This window comes from Phalacrocorax aristotelis, chromosome 1 (assembly GCF_949628215.1).
Source record: "Phalacrocorax aristotelis chromosome 1, bGulAri2.1, whole genome shotgun sequence".
In the NCBI taxonomy this organism is placed as follows: Eukaryota; Metazoa; Chordata; class Aves; order Suliformes; family Phalacrocoracidae; genus Phalacrocorax; species Phalacrocorax aristotelis.
Window position 1 is genome coordinate 12,632,412 of NC_134276.1, and position 15,562 is coordinate 12,647,973.

A 15,562-nucleotide genomic window follows, 5' to 3' on the forward strand; every position below is an offset into this window, starting at 1 on the left:
CATTGCTGGCTCAGTACCTCCCTCTGGCCAGGGAGCTGCTCCAGTTTGTCAGGGAACTGATGCAGTGAAAAGCCGAAATCAGGACTCAGTAGTCTGAACAACTATTAAGCAGGTATTCTTTACTGCAGCGCTGGACACACAGGGGATCACTCCTAATGTGCATCCCGCAAGTCATGATGGACAAAGCTTATATTGCTCAGTTATATACATATGCATTAGATTTCCTGGAACTAATTATAATACTTGCATCTTAATTACCCATGTGTTTTAAGTCCCTTCTTCCACATATGGTCAGGAGTTGGCCCATCGAGTAATCTTGTCACAGTGTATTGCAAGGTGTGTGTTCTGACCCTTATCTAGATGGAGATGTCCTTTGTTCCTTTTGTCTTGGTTTGACCGGCACCTGCTGCTAGGTGTTTGCATCCCTCCAGGACGTTCCCCATCAGGCTTGCCAAGACTATGTCCTTGAGTGCATTCTTGCCCTTACAGCAGTGGCAGTCATGAGGCTGTTGTGTGTTTGTCCTGGGTGCTTCTGAGTGGAACCTCAGGGATCATGAGGTGGTTTCCAGACAGCAGTTTGGTAGTTCTGCAGTGTCCTTATCTTTATGGTTCTGTACATCTGGGTCGTAAGTCTTGTTTAGGTGCTTCTTGTCATGAAGCCTTTCTGACTCCCCCAAAGCAACAGGTTTTAGTCACAACAGCTCTAAGTCTATAAGAACTGAATCATCCTTGTTCACAGGTTACCTCTCCAGTGTAGTCAGTGCCAGAAAATAGAAGAAGTATTGGAAAATAAATGCCAGTGTAACTTGTTTGGGCAGGAAGGATTGCATGGGAGCAAGGAGTGTGAGGTGCGCCTGGGGTGTCTGTGTTGGTGAGGTTGCGATCCCGTGGGTTCGGCACAGGACGATTGCTCTTCACTGCAGGGTCTCCCAGGCTGTTGGACTTCCTTCGGTTTGGGAATGGGTCTCACACTGGGTAACCTCTGCCATTGATTTCCACAGAACTGGTGTTTCCAGCCGAGCAGAGAGGCCTACAGGTTTTCCAGCAGTGTTAGTGTTACAGCTGGTTGGAAAATCTCCAGGGAAATATATCCTGTCAGAACAGGCTGATTTATCAAACAGGGTTCTTTTCCTGGCAGTTTGCCATTTTTAGTGGAAAAGATTTTTCAGGTCCAGGCTGGAACGAGGACCAGAATCAGCCAAGAGCAGCCTAGGGTCTGGATTAGAGGTTTGGACATGGACATTCAGCACCTGCTCCTGCCTAAAGCCAGGCCTGACACATGAATGTGGCTGTCTTCATCTCAGAGGAGTGCCCTTACAGCTGTGGCTCATCTTAGCTTATGTCTCATTTTGTCCCATTTGTAAGGGTGAAAAAAACCTGTTTCCTTTCCAAAAATACTGAAACTGTGACTTTTCCTGGGAGGTAGAAGCCGTTTTCCACTGAGCCAGGAGCAAAGTTGCCTGCAAAGCTGAAGCAGTGGCTTCAAATTCCTTTGCAGTAGCATCTTTATTAATAACTTGAGGTTTAAACTAATTTAACATGGTGGAGGAGGGACATTTGGAGCAGATGTCACTGTGTGTTTACTGCTGTGATAGTGCAGATTTTGCCAAACTGCCCAGTGTCTGCTTGTAGAAGACGGTTATCGACCAAAGCCAGGAGCTGCAGCAGGCGGGCAGGACGATGCTAGTGGGCAGGGGAGGAACCATGGGAGCTCCTTGATGGTGGGAGAAGAGCAACAGATGGATGGGATGTTTCAAACCAAGTGGCTGGTAGCTAAATAGTGAAGAATAGTGGCTGAGAAAGTCTCTGCTTGGTCCTGACACCAATGAACTTCTGAGATGAGTGGAGCAGCTCCTGAGGGATGATTCGATAGACTCAGGCAGACATTGCTTTCTGGATTTGTATGCCAAGTGTAGGCATTTAAAATCTCTTCTCTGCAGGACTCCCTCCATTCAGTGTAATTATCTCACTAGACTTTCACCTGGGCACCTCAGCTGGATGTCTAAAGCTGGGGCCAATGAAGCTTAGTTGGGGTTTGTGGCTGATGGGGCTTGTCGCACCTGTGGAGACCTTTGAGGTGTCCCTTGACGTGGGTCGCCCAGGTGGTTGTACAGGTGGGCTGGTCTTTCCCACAGCCCCTTGGAAGGCTCTTGGGCTGCTAAGTCCTTCCATGCAGGTAGGAATGATACCAGGGGCTGATGCCTCCTGAGGGCTGCTGGAAACAACCCCCAGTGCTCGCAGCCACACTCGGTGGTGGGGTTTGTGTGTGGTCCTGCTCAACAGATGGGATTAACCACCATATGTGCCTCAAGACCTACGAGTTGGCCTGACCTGTGTGGGGTGATCCCACCCCCCAAAGAACTTGGCCTACAGTTTTCTGAGTTCATGAAAAATGTGCATATTTGTGGGGTGGCTGAGTGCATCCTTCACCCTCAGGCATCTGCAGGCTGTAACTATACACCTTTGCACTGTGGGTGATGATAGCCTGCACTTGAAAAGAACACTGCACTCTGCAAAACTGAGAGGAGTTATTTGATGTGGAGCAAAGGGGCTGCCTTCTCAGGGACCTGTGAGACCATGTTGCGCAGTGGCTGGAGAAGAGGTTTGAATGGTAACAATTAGTGTCCTGGTGTCAGAGAGGTCCAAATGATCTCTGAGGTTCATCATCCCACCAGTAGACAGTTAAGGAGAAAGGGTGACAACTCCGGTGCTGGGTGTCATCAAGGACTAGGGAACAGGCACTTGGGCTACAGCGATGGAGGATAGTTTTGCCCATACCCAGATCCTGTAATGCCACAGATCACCCCCCCCCAGCCCAGTCAGAGGGGGTTTTGGTGGAGTGGGATGTGTCTGGGAACCTGGTACGTGGCCTTTATTTCTCTCAGGAGCGTATTCAAAGTCTCTCCCTTTGTCCATCGCCTGCTCCCAGCCGTGAGTAGATGTAGGTGTTCAGCACCAAGCACATTCCTGCAAAGTGTGCTGCCGGCACTGCTGGGACTCTGGGGGACACAGCACTGAGGTTCTGGACCTCTGCGGCGGTGAGGATTTGTACTCTGGTCTACTGATTATACCTGGTAAGATGCCTCCAGCTGAGCTGCTTCTGTTCCTGTTCTTTGCATTTTTCTTGTTTTATTATTTTTCAGCAGGAAAACCGAAAGAAAACCCTAGGGATTAGCTTAAATCTAATAAAAAATGTTTTCAGCTGATCTTTTCAGTATCACTGTGCTGTACTGCGTATGTGAGCTGGAGTTTAATCTTCTGCGAGCTGAACACTGCAAACCCACTGTTTCCTGTGACGCGGAGGGTGGAGGCGGATCAGACTCCCCCAGGAGATGATTCAGGGCAGATGTCACCCTCTGGTGGAGTCTCTCCATCTCTCCATCGGTTGCAGAGGAAGCCAGGACAGATTAGCTAGGTAATTTAGCAAGACAAATTAAAAGCCTGTATTCAGGCAGCATCATCTCCCCAGCCCAGCTCTTATCCTCCTGGTGCTTTGAGTGCATCACGAGAGACACCATGCCATGAGGACAACACGGGAGATTTGGGCTGGGCTGAAACTAAACCATCCTCTGCAGGCTCACACACCGCAGCAGCAAACTGCTGGGGAACTCATTCCTGGGCAAGTCAAAGCTGAATGTTGCAGGTTGTGACTCGTAAACAACAACGGTTTTGGCTGAAATCACATTTTGTTGTATTTTCTGGATGCAGTTTTTGGCAACATTTCATACCCTGGACATGTCGATACGCTAAACACTAGCCCCACGCAGGAGGAGGAGGAGGCCTCCCCTTCTGCAAAAGCACTTCCCTGAAGATCGGAACCATTCAAGTTTTGCTCCAAGGGCCTGAAGAAAGCTCGAGGACAAAATGCAGATGCAGAGGATTGGTTTTAATTTAGCAGGAAATACAAATCCAGTGATTATCGTCTTTTACACTTTGAAAAGCTTAAAAAAAAATCAGTTATGCTTACATGAGCTCATTAGCATGATGAATGATGTTATTTATAACATCTATAATTCTAGCTTGGATTTGTAGAGCCTCTGCTCTGCTGTCCAGGTGTCTCACCGGGTTGCTCCATCATGATCAAATTAATAGTTATTGGGGGCAGTTTGCATGCTCCCACGTGGCCTGTGTTTTGGGCTAATTTAGCGTGCAGTGTTCAAATCAAGTTGTGCTGGTGGGTGCACTTCAGCGGCAATTAATGCAAATGCTTGGTAGAGCACCAACTAGTTGCCCCTGTACAGGGTCTGGGGCTTGTTGCCATTTCTTCCTGGTGCCACAGCATGAGGAGCCCGAGGCTCTGCTGGGCACCCCAATACAAGCTGAAATCCAACCCTACGGACGTGGGCTTGTTCGAGCCATGAGTGGGCACCTGGTCTCCGCTTGCGGTGGCACACCACTGCTGCCGGCCTCCCTGCTGCTGCCGCCTGTGGCTTTCTGGCTCTGCTGGGAGGCTGGGGCTGGCCGTGCTCCTGGGATCCCATCCCAGCTCCCGATCATGGGGCACACCAGGGTGTCTATCCGTGCTCCATGAAGCTGGGGAGGGACCAGGGAGGGGCACGGGGTCAGCCCAGCCGGGTCTCCCCCCAGCCTAGCCGGGTCTACCCCATGGGTACGCCACCCATGTGGGGCTGCCCACCCTCACCCCAGGCACGGCCCTTTCCCAGATGCTGGGGGGCATCCCATGGGGGTCACCTCTGGGGTGCAGGGCACCTGTCCCACCCGGCGTGGGCACACGAGCACCCCTGTGACACGGTGGTCCCTGTTCTGCCACCACCCTTCGTCTCTGGGTTTCCCTGGCCACAGGCTGGGTTTCGGGGCGAGCTGGCGCGGGAGCAGGAGGCAGCGGGCGTGCGGCTAGATGGCAGCACAGCTGTAGCGGCCGGGGGAGGATGGTCAAGGCAAAGGTCTGGGGAAATCACCAACACCCACAAATGTTTTTGGCTTTGGCTTTCCTGGGGGAACCACCCAGAGGGGCGAGGACAGGGTGCAGGGCAAGCCCGGGGTCCCTGGGGAGCGGGGCTGTCCTCCATCCCATCTGATCACTCGCACCACGTGCTGGGTGAAGGTGCAGGGGCCAAAATCAGGGCTGGGGTCGCTTGCGGAGGCTCCATCCTTCCCTGCTGCTCTCCTGTTCCGTGGGACCTTTAGGAAGTAAAGCAGGAACTCCACAGCAGCCCTTGGCTTTGAGGAATACTGCAAGTTTTTTATCTTTTTGACAACGATGCTGGCAACATGGTCGCCCTCCCTCCAGTCTGGAGCTGCACCAGCGCCCGGAGCTGACAGCCACAGCACCTGTAAGGCGACGGGAGGCTCTGCCTGGACCCAAGATGATATTTTCAGTATTTAGAAACTCCCACTGAAATGAAATAAATGAGCACTTTATGTATTTACAGATCTACTTTTTATTTATAGTGGTAAGTGTAATTTTCAGGGCAGGATGAAGCTGAACCAGCCAAAGATGCCAGTAAGCAATGGCCTCCTCAGGGCACACACTGCCCCTAGCAGAACTGGAAATGGGCTTTCAGGGTTTTTTTGGGTGTTATTTCCATTGCAGGGCGAGGTGAGAAGAGGCAAGCTGAGCATCCAGCAGCTGGAGGATAAGATACACCCAAAACAGCCCAGGTCCACGGCTTGTGTTAACTAGTTTTGTCTCTTTGGAGGGGAGATGAGCACCTCTCCCAGGACAAACCCCCTTGGTGACCCCTCAGCACTATGCCACCCTTCCCCCCGGGGCTGGATGGGGCAGACAGCAGGACCGTGGGAGCTTGGGGGCAACCTGGCTGCTAGGAAGGCTTGGCATTGCCCTGAGCCAGACCCCTCAGCGCACATTACCTCTCTCCTGCGCATCTCCTTCATGGTTTTATGGCTCTCATCCACTTCCGCTCTGATGGGCTCGCTCAGGGCTCCCTGGAAGAGGGAGCCGCTCCCGGTGCATCCCACTGCCTGTCGCTTGCACAGAAGAAATCCCTAAGGGGAGGTGACTAGCCCTGTACCAAGAATGAACATCATGATGCCCGTCACTCCATCCCTCATCACTGACAACTGCCTGTTTAAAAGTCATCGTGTTTGGCAAGTGCTGTATGTTTTTCAGGACTTATGTTCACACAGATTAGAGTTATTATCTGTATGTATAGTTTAAATAATCTACATATTAAATAATACACAGATTAAAAATCAGGGCAAGGGCAGGGAGGGGAAGGACACTTCCAGGCCTGGATCTTGTCCCGAAACACAGGATGCTCTGCTCCAGAGACGTGTTCCCCGGCACGTGGCAAATGATGGCTCGAACAGGAGACAGGTTTTATCCATTTTATTTAACCAATGAAATTCCTACTGATAACAATGAAAGTAATTTCAGCAAGTATAAATGCGATACAGTTTTAAACAAACCCCATTGTTCCGTACCTATAAATAGATTTTTCAAAACCTCATAAAAAGTGCAGATTTATGAATTGCTGTTAAAATGTTAATACATGATTCTTTTGTTTAAAAATGCGTTTTTGTCTCTTAACTCACAAAAAAAAAGTTCCTTCTGCATCTGTTCAGATAAATTCAAGTCGGGTAACTTAACTAAAAAAAGTGACACACAGAAATAATCCATCCCACTAGGTCAGTCTGTCCTCTGCAAAAAACAAACAAACAAAAAAAAACCCAACAAAAAAAGCCCCAACCAGCAACAACAGAAAAAAAAAAAATGATAAAAGCTGCTGTGGAAACCCACAGTGAGCTCCTAGCAGCTGCCTCACCTTGCAGGCAAACCTCCTGCGAAAGCACGGAGCCTGTGGCATATCTCCAGGGCTCAGGGCAGGTGGTGGCCCGGGAGGCAGGAAGGTGACGTGCCACCCACCCGCAGGGCGCTGTGGGGTCCGCGGGGCCCACAGAGGTACCACGCTTCCCTGTTCACGGTGGTGGGAGGGAGCAGCAGCATCAGAGCTTTGTCCTTAATCCTCCATCCCGAAACACCTGCGCAGCTGTGGCAGGAGGAGGCAGGAGGCTGCCAGGCTGGGGCTGGGCACAATTTACCCCCTGTCCAGAGGGTGAAAGGTGGGAGATGCAACGAAACACCACCCCCGTGGGCACAGCCCTGCCCTGCCCTGCAGGCAAGGGGGCTCAGACCCACAGCCACCAACAGGGAGCCAACGCCGCTTCTTACCCCTGACACGCCGGGCTCCGCAGACGGCAAATCAAGGGCTAAGTTTTGCACTCAAGAGAGGCTTGGAAGCTTTTCAGCTGCAGAAATACTGTGCCCATGTTTTCGGTCCAGCGGCTGGTCCGTCCATCCCTCCCACACTGGCAAGGCTCACGGTTCCCCCTGTGCACGAGCAAGCAGACCACAGGGGTCAGCCAGCGGCAGGCTATGGGCACAGGGGGCTGAAACACACCCAGACCCCAGCCTTCCGGCGTCTGGGTCCAAATGTGGCCAAACGCAGGGCAGCCATGCCGCTCGGACCGTGCTTTTCACAGACAGGGGCTCAGCTCACCCACGGTCGAGAAGGGTCTGCCGGCGTGCCTCCCTGTATCTACAGTGGTATTTTATCTACAGCAGGGTCTGTTTAGCAAGAGCAGTTTAAAGTGGCTATGTTTATCAAGTTTGCTACTTTATGAATTAAAAAAAACAACAACAAAACAAAAAACCAAACCCCAACAACTATAAATACAAAGACTCTCACACACCAGACACTTGCAGCCTGCATGACTCATAAACCGCATCAATATTCTGTTAAAAAGCTTATTCTACTTAAAAACTATACATAGTACAAGAGATCGAAAAGTGGCAGTCGTGTACAGGCACGCTGCCTGCCCCAGGGTGGCCCACAGTCAGGTGCTTCCTAAAAAAATCAAGGAGTTACAGTAACACGGCACAGGACTGCAAAGCCGATCACAGCTTCTGCTTACACTGCATACGAAGTACCAAGGGGAACACAAAAAAGAACTGGTGTTAATACTGATGGATTAAAGAGTAACTATAAAGATCAAAACAGACGTTCACAGCATGCTACATATATTGCTCACAAACTTTTCTTTAAAGAAAAAGGAAAAAGGCTAATACAAAACAAGGAGTTGGCAGTCTGATTTTTCAGTTATGTCAGATAGAAAGATAAAGCATATACATTCATTGTGTGGCTTTCCAGCAAAAGGAGAAAAGGGTAAAACCGAGAGATTTCAAGTTTACAAAATTCCTATTTTTTTTAAGCTACAGTTTATATCCAGTTCTGGTCACAGTCGTGAAAAGATTTCTGACTGTGTTGCCTTGCAGAGTCCAAGGGCTGTAGCCTAATTATTATTATTTTTCCCCTAAAAGCGGCCGCATCTGGCACCACCCCAAGCAGGGTGCTCCTGCAGCCACCCGGGCACGTGGCAGCCAGGCTGGAGGGAAGAGGTTTGGGTCTGGTGGCACGACATGAGCATGAAGTGGGGAATGAGAAACAGTTTTGGACAGTGCATGTTTGGACCCGCTGCTGCTGCTGCACCCGCAGATCCCTCGCCTGGAGACACAATGCTTGGTGTTTCACCCACTGCGGCTGAAAACTCCCTTCAGAGGGCTGATGGGGGCAAGAAAATGTAATTCAACCGCAGCACAGTTTTCTCAGGCAGAAGTGAATGGTTCCCTTCCCCTGCTCCATCCGTGGAGTAAGGAAAGGGTCCTGGCTCTTCTCCTACAGCAGCCCCCTGGACACCTCGGGGGGAGGCATCTCCCACCCCCTCCCCTACGCACAGACATACACAAGAACCTTTCGGACACATCGTTGAAGTTTCTTCAACTGACCAACATGTCAACCCCTCCCGCGCTGGCTGTGTCCCCTCGGGAGCACCTGGGGTCTCTACCTTCTGGTGCTGACAGCACGGCTTGCTCCCCACAGTTAACTGGCATCTTCAATACCACCTCTAACTACTGCCGGGAACAAGAGCAGAATTCAGATTTGTATTTTCCAGAAGCCCTGATGATACTCAGTACCCACAGGAACAGCCAACCCTGACTACACCTCCAGCAGCCGCTCCATGGCGTGCGTTTGGATTTATCCCATAGGTAAGTGAAAAACCCAGGCTCACTTGCTCCAGAGGCCGGCTGCAGTTGCCCGGCTGCAAGGCACCCAAGGAGCTGCCGACCCAATGGCCCTGGAAGCCTGCCTGGCACAACAGGACCTCAAATCCCCCATTAGATGTCCCTCAAAGAACCCTTCATGGCTGAACAGCTCAAGCATGGGGAGTTTCTCCAAAGAAAGCATCTCCTTAGTAGATCCACTGGATTATTACTGTAACTCCAGAGACGGGATCTGACACGCTACTGGCAAATGTTACCTAAATGTTGTAAGCAAGTACTGAGTGTCATCCTTTCGAACCAGATTTAAAATTTTCCTGTCCATAAATAACCTAATATGGCAAATAAATGATTCTGAACATAAGAAAGACCCTCTGAACTCAATAGCAAATGGCAATAGAGGAACCTAGCATGGGTTTACAAGGTAAAGACTAGGAGGTTGTCCCTGCATGACTGCTAAGGTTTGTGAGTTGGGAAGACAGGAAGCACTTGACGCAGGGTGGTGGTGGTGGCAGGTCGGGAAATGACAATTTCTGCCCCTGGTGAGCAGCAGAAGGATTAAATGTCTGCAAGAGAGACCCGATGCGTGTTGGGGGAGCAGCAGCATAACCGCATGCCAGGAAATGTGCTCCAAGGGATAAATTAACACTGATCAAGATGCTCCTGAAGTTTCCTCATACTACTGTGCTCTCTCCATCTCCCACACCTGCGATCTATGCAGTAGGTATGAAACGCTAAATTCATTTTCATTTGGAGATAAAAATTTGTCATTTACAGTTCCCAAATGTGGAAAAGCTGGTGGATGCATCTCTTCAAACATAGTGCTGGGGGACATTATGGAGAAGAAATCTCACATTCAGACAGTGAAAACTGATGCTTTTGTCCAGCTCTTGGAATGATCACTAATAGCAAACCAATTCTTTATATTAAGATCAGCTCTGGGAAAGTTCATTTAGAATGAATCCACTCCCCTCTCCCTCCATTTTGTGCAACATCACCCCTTATTTATGGGAGAAAGACCCAATCCTCTAAGGAAAGTAACTGAAAGAACATCACTTGAAATCAAGGAGATTTGGAGTATTTCTTTCTGACCAAAACTTCTTAGTCCAGGCACAAGCTATCCACTTGCTATTGCCAATAAATCTTTTCTGGAAGTACAGGTTAAATAATCCAGCTCTTCTAAAAGAGAGTCCAAACTCTGGAACATGAGCCTGAAATGCATGCCTATGTTCATGGAAAACACACATGCATGAGAAACATTGAGAACCTGTTGTGCAACAGCAGCAGCTTACAGTTTAACTGCTTTGGGAGTGATTTCTCTAAGCCTATATTAAGTCCCCAAAATAACCCATTTCATTAACAATCACATAGATCTGCTGCACATTATTCCTTTAATCTCTATGGAAACTGATTTTGTTCTACTGAATTTAGGTGACTACGTATCTTTAAAAATCTGACTCAAAAATGCAAGCGGGCACCTGGTAGGATTTTGTGCCTAGGTGCTTAAATTCCCATTGAAATTTAGGCAACTAGCTGCTTTTTCCAAATTCCATGAAAACATCTGTCAGCATCACTACAAACAGAAATACTTTTGAAGAATCTGGTGCTTTGACCTTCGTCACTCAAGTAACAGAGAACCAAAATGTTTTCTTTTTTGTTCTGTTTTAAATTTATAGAGACCTATATTTATAATTGTTTACAATCACCGATTTTCCTGTCCTTAAAGTTTTTTTTAATACCTAGGAAGAGCTGATAGTGGCAATTCTTTACCTTTAAAGCTGAAAGTACATCCTCTTCATTTTAACGAAGGCTTTAGGACAAAGAATGTATGTTTCAGTTCAGTCTTGAGGAAAATAAATCCATCTACAGCTCACCAAAATTCTCAGAGGATACCACAACACTAGCTTTAGTAGCTGTCTGCACAAACTGCACCCTAGTTTAAAATGGTTTCCGTTCCTGTATGACGGCACCCTTGTGACGTTCTGCTGCACGCAGTGTGTTCTGCGAAATGCAAATGCTTTCTCCAATCGGCACCTTTTTCACTTCTCTTTGTTACAAAAAAAAAAAGGAGCAATTTCAGCAAGGAGGTACTCACTCACAATGCACGTTTTGAAGCGATTCTGCAATGATAAGAAGCTCTCCATGCTCAAAAGCTCCGTTCCCTACTTACAGCATTCCCTGTGCTAGCTGCTTCATTTGTACCTACCGAGCTCTCTCTCCAGTAGACAGGAGACTGTACACTTTCTTTTTATGTTGGTCATGGCTGGGATTTTGTGGACTAACATTAATGCTGGTAAATATCAATTCCAAGAAAGGAACACAGAGGGAGAGTATCTTCCTTCCAACGATTATGGTACTCTTAAAAAATAGTATTAATGAATGAAGTGTGAAGATTCACATTCATGAGTGCTTTAAAAATGCAAAAAATCCAAGAACACTTGCACATTAGACTTTGGCACAGTGTGAGCCTAAAGCGTGCATAAAGTGTATAGTAGAGTTGTCTGACTTTAAACACCTATTCTGAACAAACATCTATTAAAAATCATAAATTTGAGTATAAAAACTAGACTATAAATTGTTACACTGTAAATGCAATACTTTGAAAAAAAATGCCATGTGGAAAACACTTCCAGAAGTTTCAAGTTTGAATTTAATACTAAAAAAAAAAAAAAAAAAAAAGAGAAATAGCAAACTAGTTGTACAATGACATTTCCTATGGTGAAATGTCTTGCAGGCCATACATGATGGATATGGCACCTTAAAAAAATAAAAATCACTGGTTTACTACAATTTTTATGAAGCAATCCATTTATGGTTTCTATATTTCAAATCTGCTCATTTACTTTGCTCAGAAGGCATGTGAGCTGGCAAGTATATATCATAAGGAAAGAAGTAAAGGCACTCATGTTTCCAAATGTAAAACTCAACCTGCTCTAAGAGTCTTTGCATTTCTGAAGGGAAACTAAGCAGTCACATTAGTTACCCAAATCTAGTTTCACCTCCTTTCCAGAGCTCAGCTGTGCTTCTTGAGAACTACTTGACTTTTCAAAGCAAAGGAATTTAAAGTAGTACTGTACAGTTCCCATCACTTGAAAAAAGCGAAAGTATTGCATGAAAACTTTCTCTCAGCAGAACTGTTTTATGTACAAAAGCCATTAGGTATGGCCGCTACAGTCACAAGAGGGAGGAAAAAGGATCATAACAACTTAGAAAGTTGATCTAAGTTCATACATAGGAACATCTCAACACTTCTGAGAAATATTTGCAGTTAGCTATACAAGATAAATAAATCTGGTGTTTTACCCAATGCTCTCTCTAGAAGAGAGTCTGATGCTGACTGTTGGGTAGTTTTCTAAAGAGCCAATGTTACATTAAGAAAAAAAAATTACTGATTTCTTCCTCAAAAGGTTTCCACATGCAGAGTCTGCAGTCTGAAAGTGCAGAAAAGTGTACAATCATTTAGCTTTCCAATCTGGAACAGAGAGATAAAGCAAAAAAACCAACATGTGAAGTCACAGCAAGGTATCAGGAAAAGGGAAGAAAAGAGAAAACTAGCTTTAGTAGCATACCGGTCCATGATTTTGTCTAATGAAAAGGAAATAGGACTGATGGTATTTTTTTAAACTATTCTGCAGTCACCAATGGAAAAGAATACTGTCTTATCTTCTACAATCCAATGGAACATTAAAAATAAATCTATCCAGTTAGATTTGAATGTATGCAACAGAAATAAAGGTCACCCTCCTCGAAGAAACATGAAAAGTCCAAACCAACAGTCAAAAGTTGAAGCAGTGACAACTTGCATCCTACCGGGTAAGTTTAAGCATCTCTTTAGGCACTTCACTGGTTCATTAAATGCAATACAAAATAAAGCTATAAATATCAACATTTTGTGCTCTTAAAAATTAGTCAAAAGCAACAGAAAACAGCACAAAAGTGTGACATTTTTGGCAGCTTATTTCTTCCCTTCCCCAATATTACCGGTTGTCTAAGAATGCTTTGTTTTGGGGATGCTTTGGCATCTCAGTATCAGGTTGTCTTAAGCCGTAAAAGCTAAAACAAAACTGCTAGGCCTTAGACAATAAAGAAATTTGGTTTTAAAATTTCTTTATGGCTATGTAAGAAGGACACTTTAGCAGTGGCATGATAGGGAAAAAAGCTTGCTTTCGTTTTAAATATTGCACTTTTCTTTTGTTCACTCACACTAATGCATAGAAACTTTTTAAACTTTGAATATTAAAATTTCATGCTATGAAAAAGTTATGGGAAATAAATTTTATACACCCAATATGAAAGAACAGATATGCTAGCCTTCCTTTACTTTCCTTAGTTAAAACATTGAGAAAGAAGAGAGTGCAAAAAAACCCACAACCCTATTTTTGGTCAGCCTGTGTATTAACTTTATAGGTGCCAACTAAACAAACTGCAACATGTGATGAGCATGGGTATTGTAAGGACAACTGAGGGTGACTGTCAGTAAAACAAGACTATGCATGAATGAAACACAGTAAGTGTGGCTGAAATGGCAAATCGTGAGGCCTCTTCTCTTGGGAAGGGGCACGACAAAGCAGATGAATTTTGCACTTCAGTAGCATGCTGTAGGATTTATCACGATTAATTTCACATTAAAGTGTGCTCAATGTTTGCACCCACATCTTGCATCACCTTCAATTGCTGTAGTAAGACAGTGACTGGCAAGCAGTCTCCAGGAGACACAGAAGAATCCAGTGGGCAATTCAATGCAACGCAGCCTGCGCGTCTCTGTCACGAGTCACGACATGATGGTACGTTCTCAGGACAGGCAGAACCGATCTTCTGCTGGACTCCACTAATCTGAAAAATGATTGCTTGGAAAAAGAAGTCTCTAAGCACTTCGCTCCAGTGCTTAAAGAACAAAGCGCTAGGATTGGATATGATAAAAAGTTTCAGGATCCTGACCACTGCGCAGAAATCCAGCCAGAAACAACGCAGAGTAGTGCTCCTCAGTGTTACTTTTGTTATCATTAGTAATGTTAAGCATCAAGAAAATAAAACACGTCATTGCACATTACAGCCGTCAAGAAGCACGGCTAAACTTTGACACTAGAGAATTGAATAACCTGATGCTACATCACAAACAGCTTCTGGTGTGTATCTATTTTGAAAGGTCTTTACATACTCGGTAAAAATTCCTTTACTTCTGCCCAGCGAATGCTTCAGGTTAAGTGACGAGTTATGGCACGAAGAGCATACAGAAGTTCGGCTTGCATGCGAGCTTCCATTAGAAGTAGATTGACATGAACCTGTTAAAAATTAAATCAGCCGTTTAGTTCACCTCTGAATGCAACGTTGTTTATTCATTTAGGCTAAAATTTCTAACCTTTACTAAAATATCGCTGCAAGAAACTATGTCCTTTTTCCCTGTGCCCTGCTGCAGGACTCCAGTTCCTCTCAAGACAGCTGTGTAGTATGCCAATACTAGACGACATCCGAGGACTGCAAGGAACTAGCCTCAACTGCTGCTTTAAGCAATCTTCCATCTGAGAAGTCCTAATAAAACCATTTCTGTATCCTAACGGCATTAGTTCTTTATGAATTGTGTTTTCTTTTCTTTACTACGACCTGTGACCGCTACATAGGAGCACAGAATAAGGAAGTTTACATGCCAGATAGGCTAGCAGGCACACAAGCGCTGCACCCTTGTCAGGAAGCATTTAACGCGGATATGTAAAGACACGCTGACGTTTCTGTTGATGAAAAACACCATGACAATTATAAATATCTGTATGAGTTAAGGTCTTTTTTAATCCCCAGATCCCAAGTATTGGCATAGTTGACCACTTCTGCATTCCTAAGTTTTCTGGTTTTTTTTACAGTTGTCAGTTCAATTTTATGAATAAGTCACTCAACAAAATCATAAAAAAAGAATGAGTATTTTCAATACACTAAGAAGTATTTTTTTAAAATTGGTATCTAATACTCAATGAATTAATCTCATTTGTTTTTCTCTGGTTAAAAACAGTTCATCTGACAGATACTGCCATTTTTAGGTGTCACCATATTTTAACTTTTAAACAGCACGGGGGTCTCTGTGAAGCCAGTTTGGCTCTAAAATACGTACCTTCTCCGAGTGCTTGAACTGACGCCAGTAACTATCGTACATGCGCTTGGTAGTTCTCTCTGGGTAGCAGGTCACTGTCTTTATGTAAACCTTCAGGCTGCGTTCAAGTAACTGATTAACTTCTCCATAATCATAGTCATCATACCTAAATAACACAGGCAATCACTCTGTTGGATATAAGTTTTGAAAAACAGGGTCTTTTGCTGCATTATGTTCTTAAGTTTGGGAACTGGAGCATTTATTATAGGTGCTAGAAAGCTACCTGCTAACAGAGGATCTGAAAGGCTTTGTACTAGGATATTGTCTTTTTCTGAAAAAAGGATACAGGATGGCTTCAGAGAAGATGTTTCTGTAATAATTTCCATCCTGATTCATAACCACTTTCTCCACTGGAAGCAAAAGTTATACTGATACACCAGCAA

General features: G+C 45.7%; 1 protein-coding gene across 3 annotated transcripts in view; it reads right to left on the reverse strand.

The window, feature by feature from the left end:
• Positions 1-12,149: 12,149 nt before the first annotated feature.
• The window catches only part of SESN3 (sestrin 3), a 41,093-nt gene continuing 37,680 nt past the window's right edge, over positions 12,150-15,562 (reverse strand). For all 3 annotated transcript variants that reach the window (XM_075081546.1, XM_075081539.1, XM_075081557.1), the window contains exons 9-10: positions 15,141-15,285; positions 12,150-14,322 (exon numbers count right to left, since the gene is read on the reverse strand). In XM_075081546.1, coding sequence (XP_074937647.1) covers positions 14,236-14,322; positions 15,141-15,285 — 232 coding nt within the window. In that variant the 3' untranslated portion in view covers positions 12,150-14,235. The remainder of the gene's footprint in view (positions 14,323-15,140; positions 15,286-15,562) is intronic.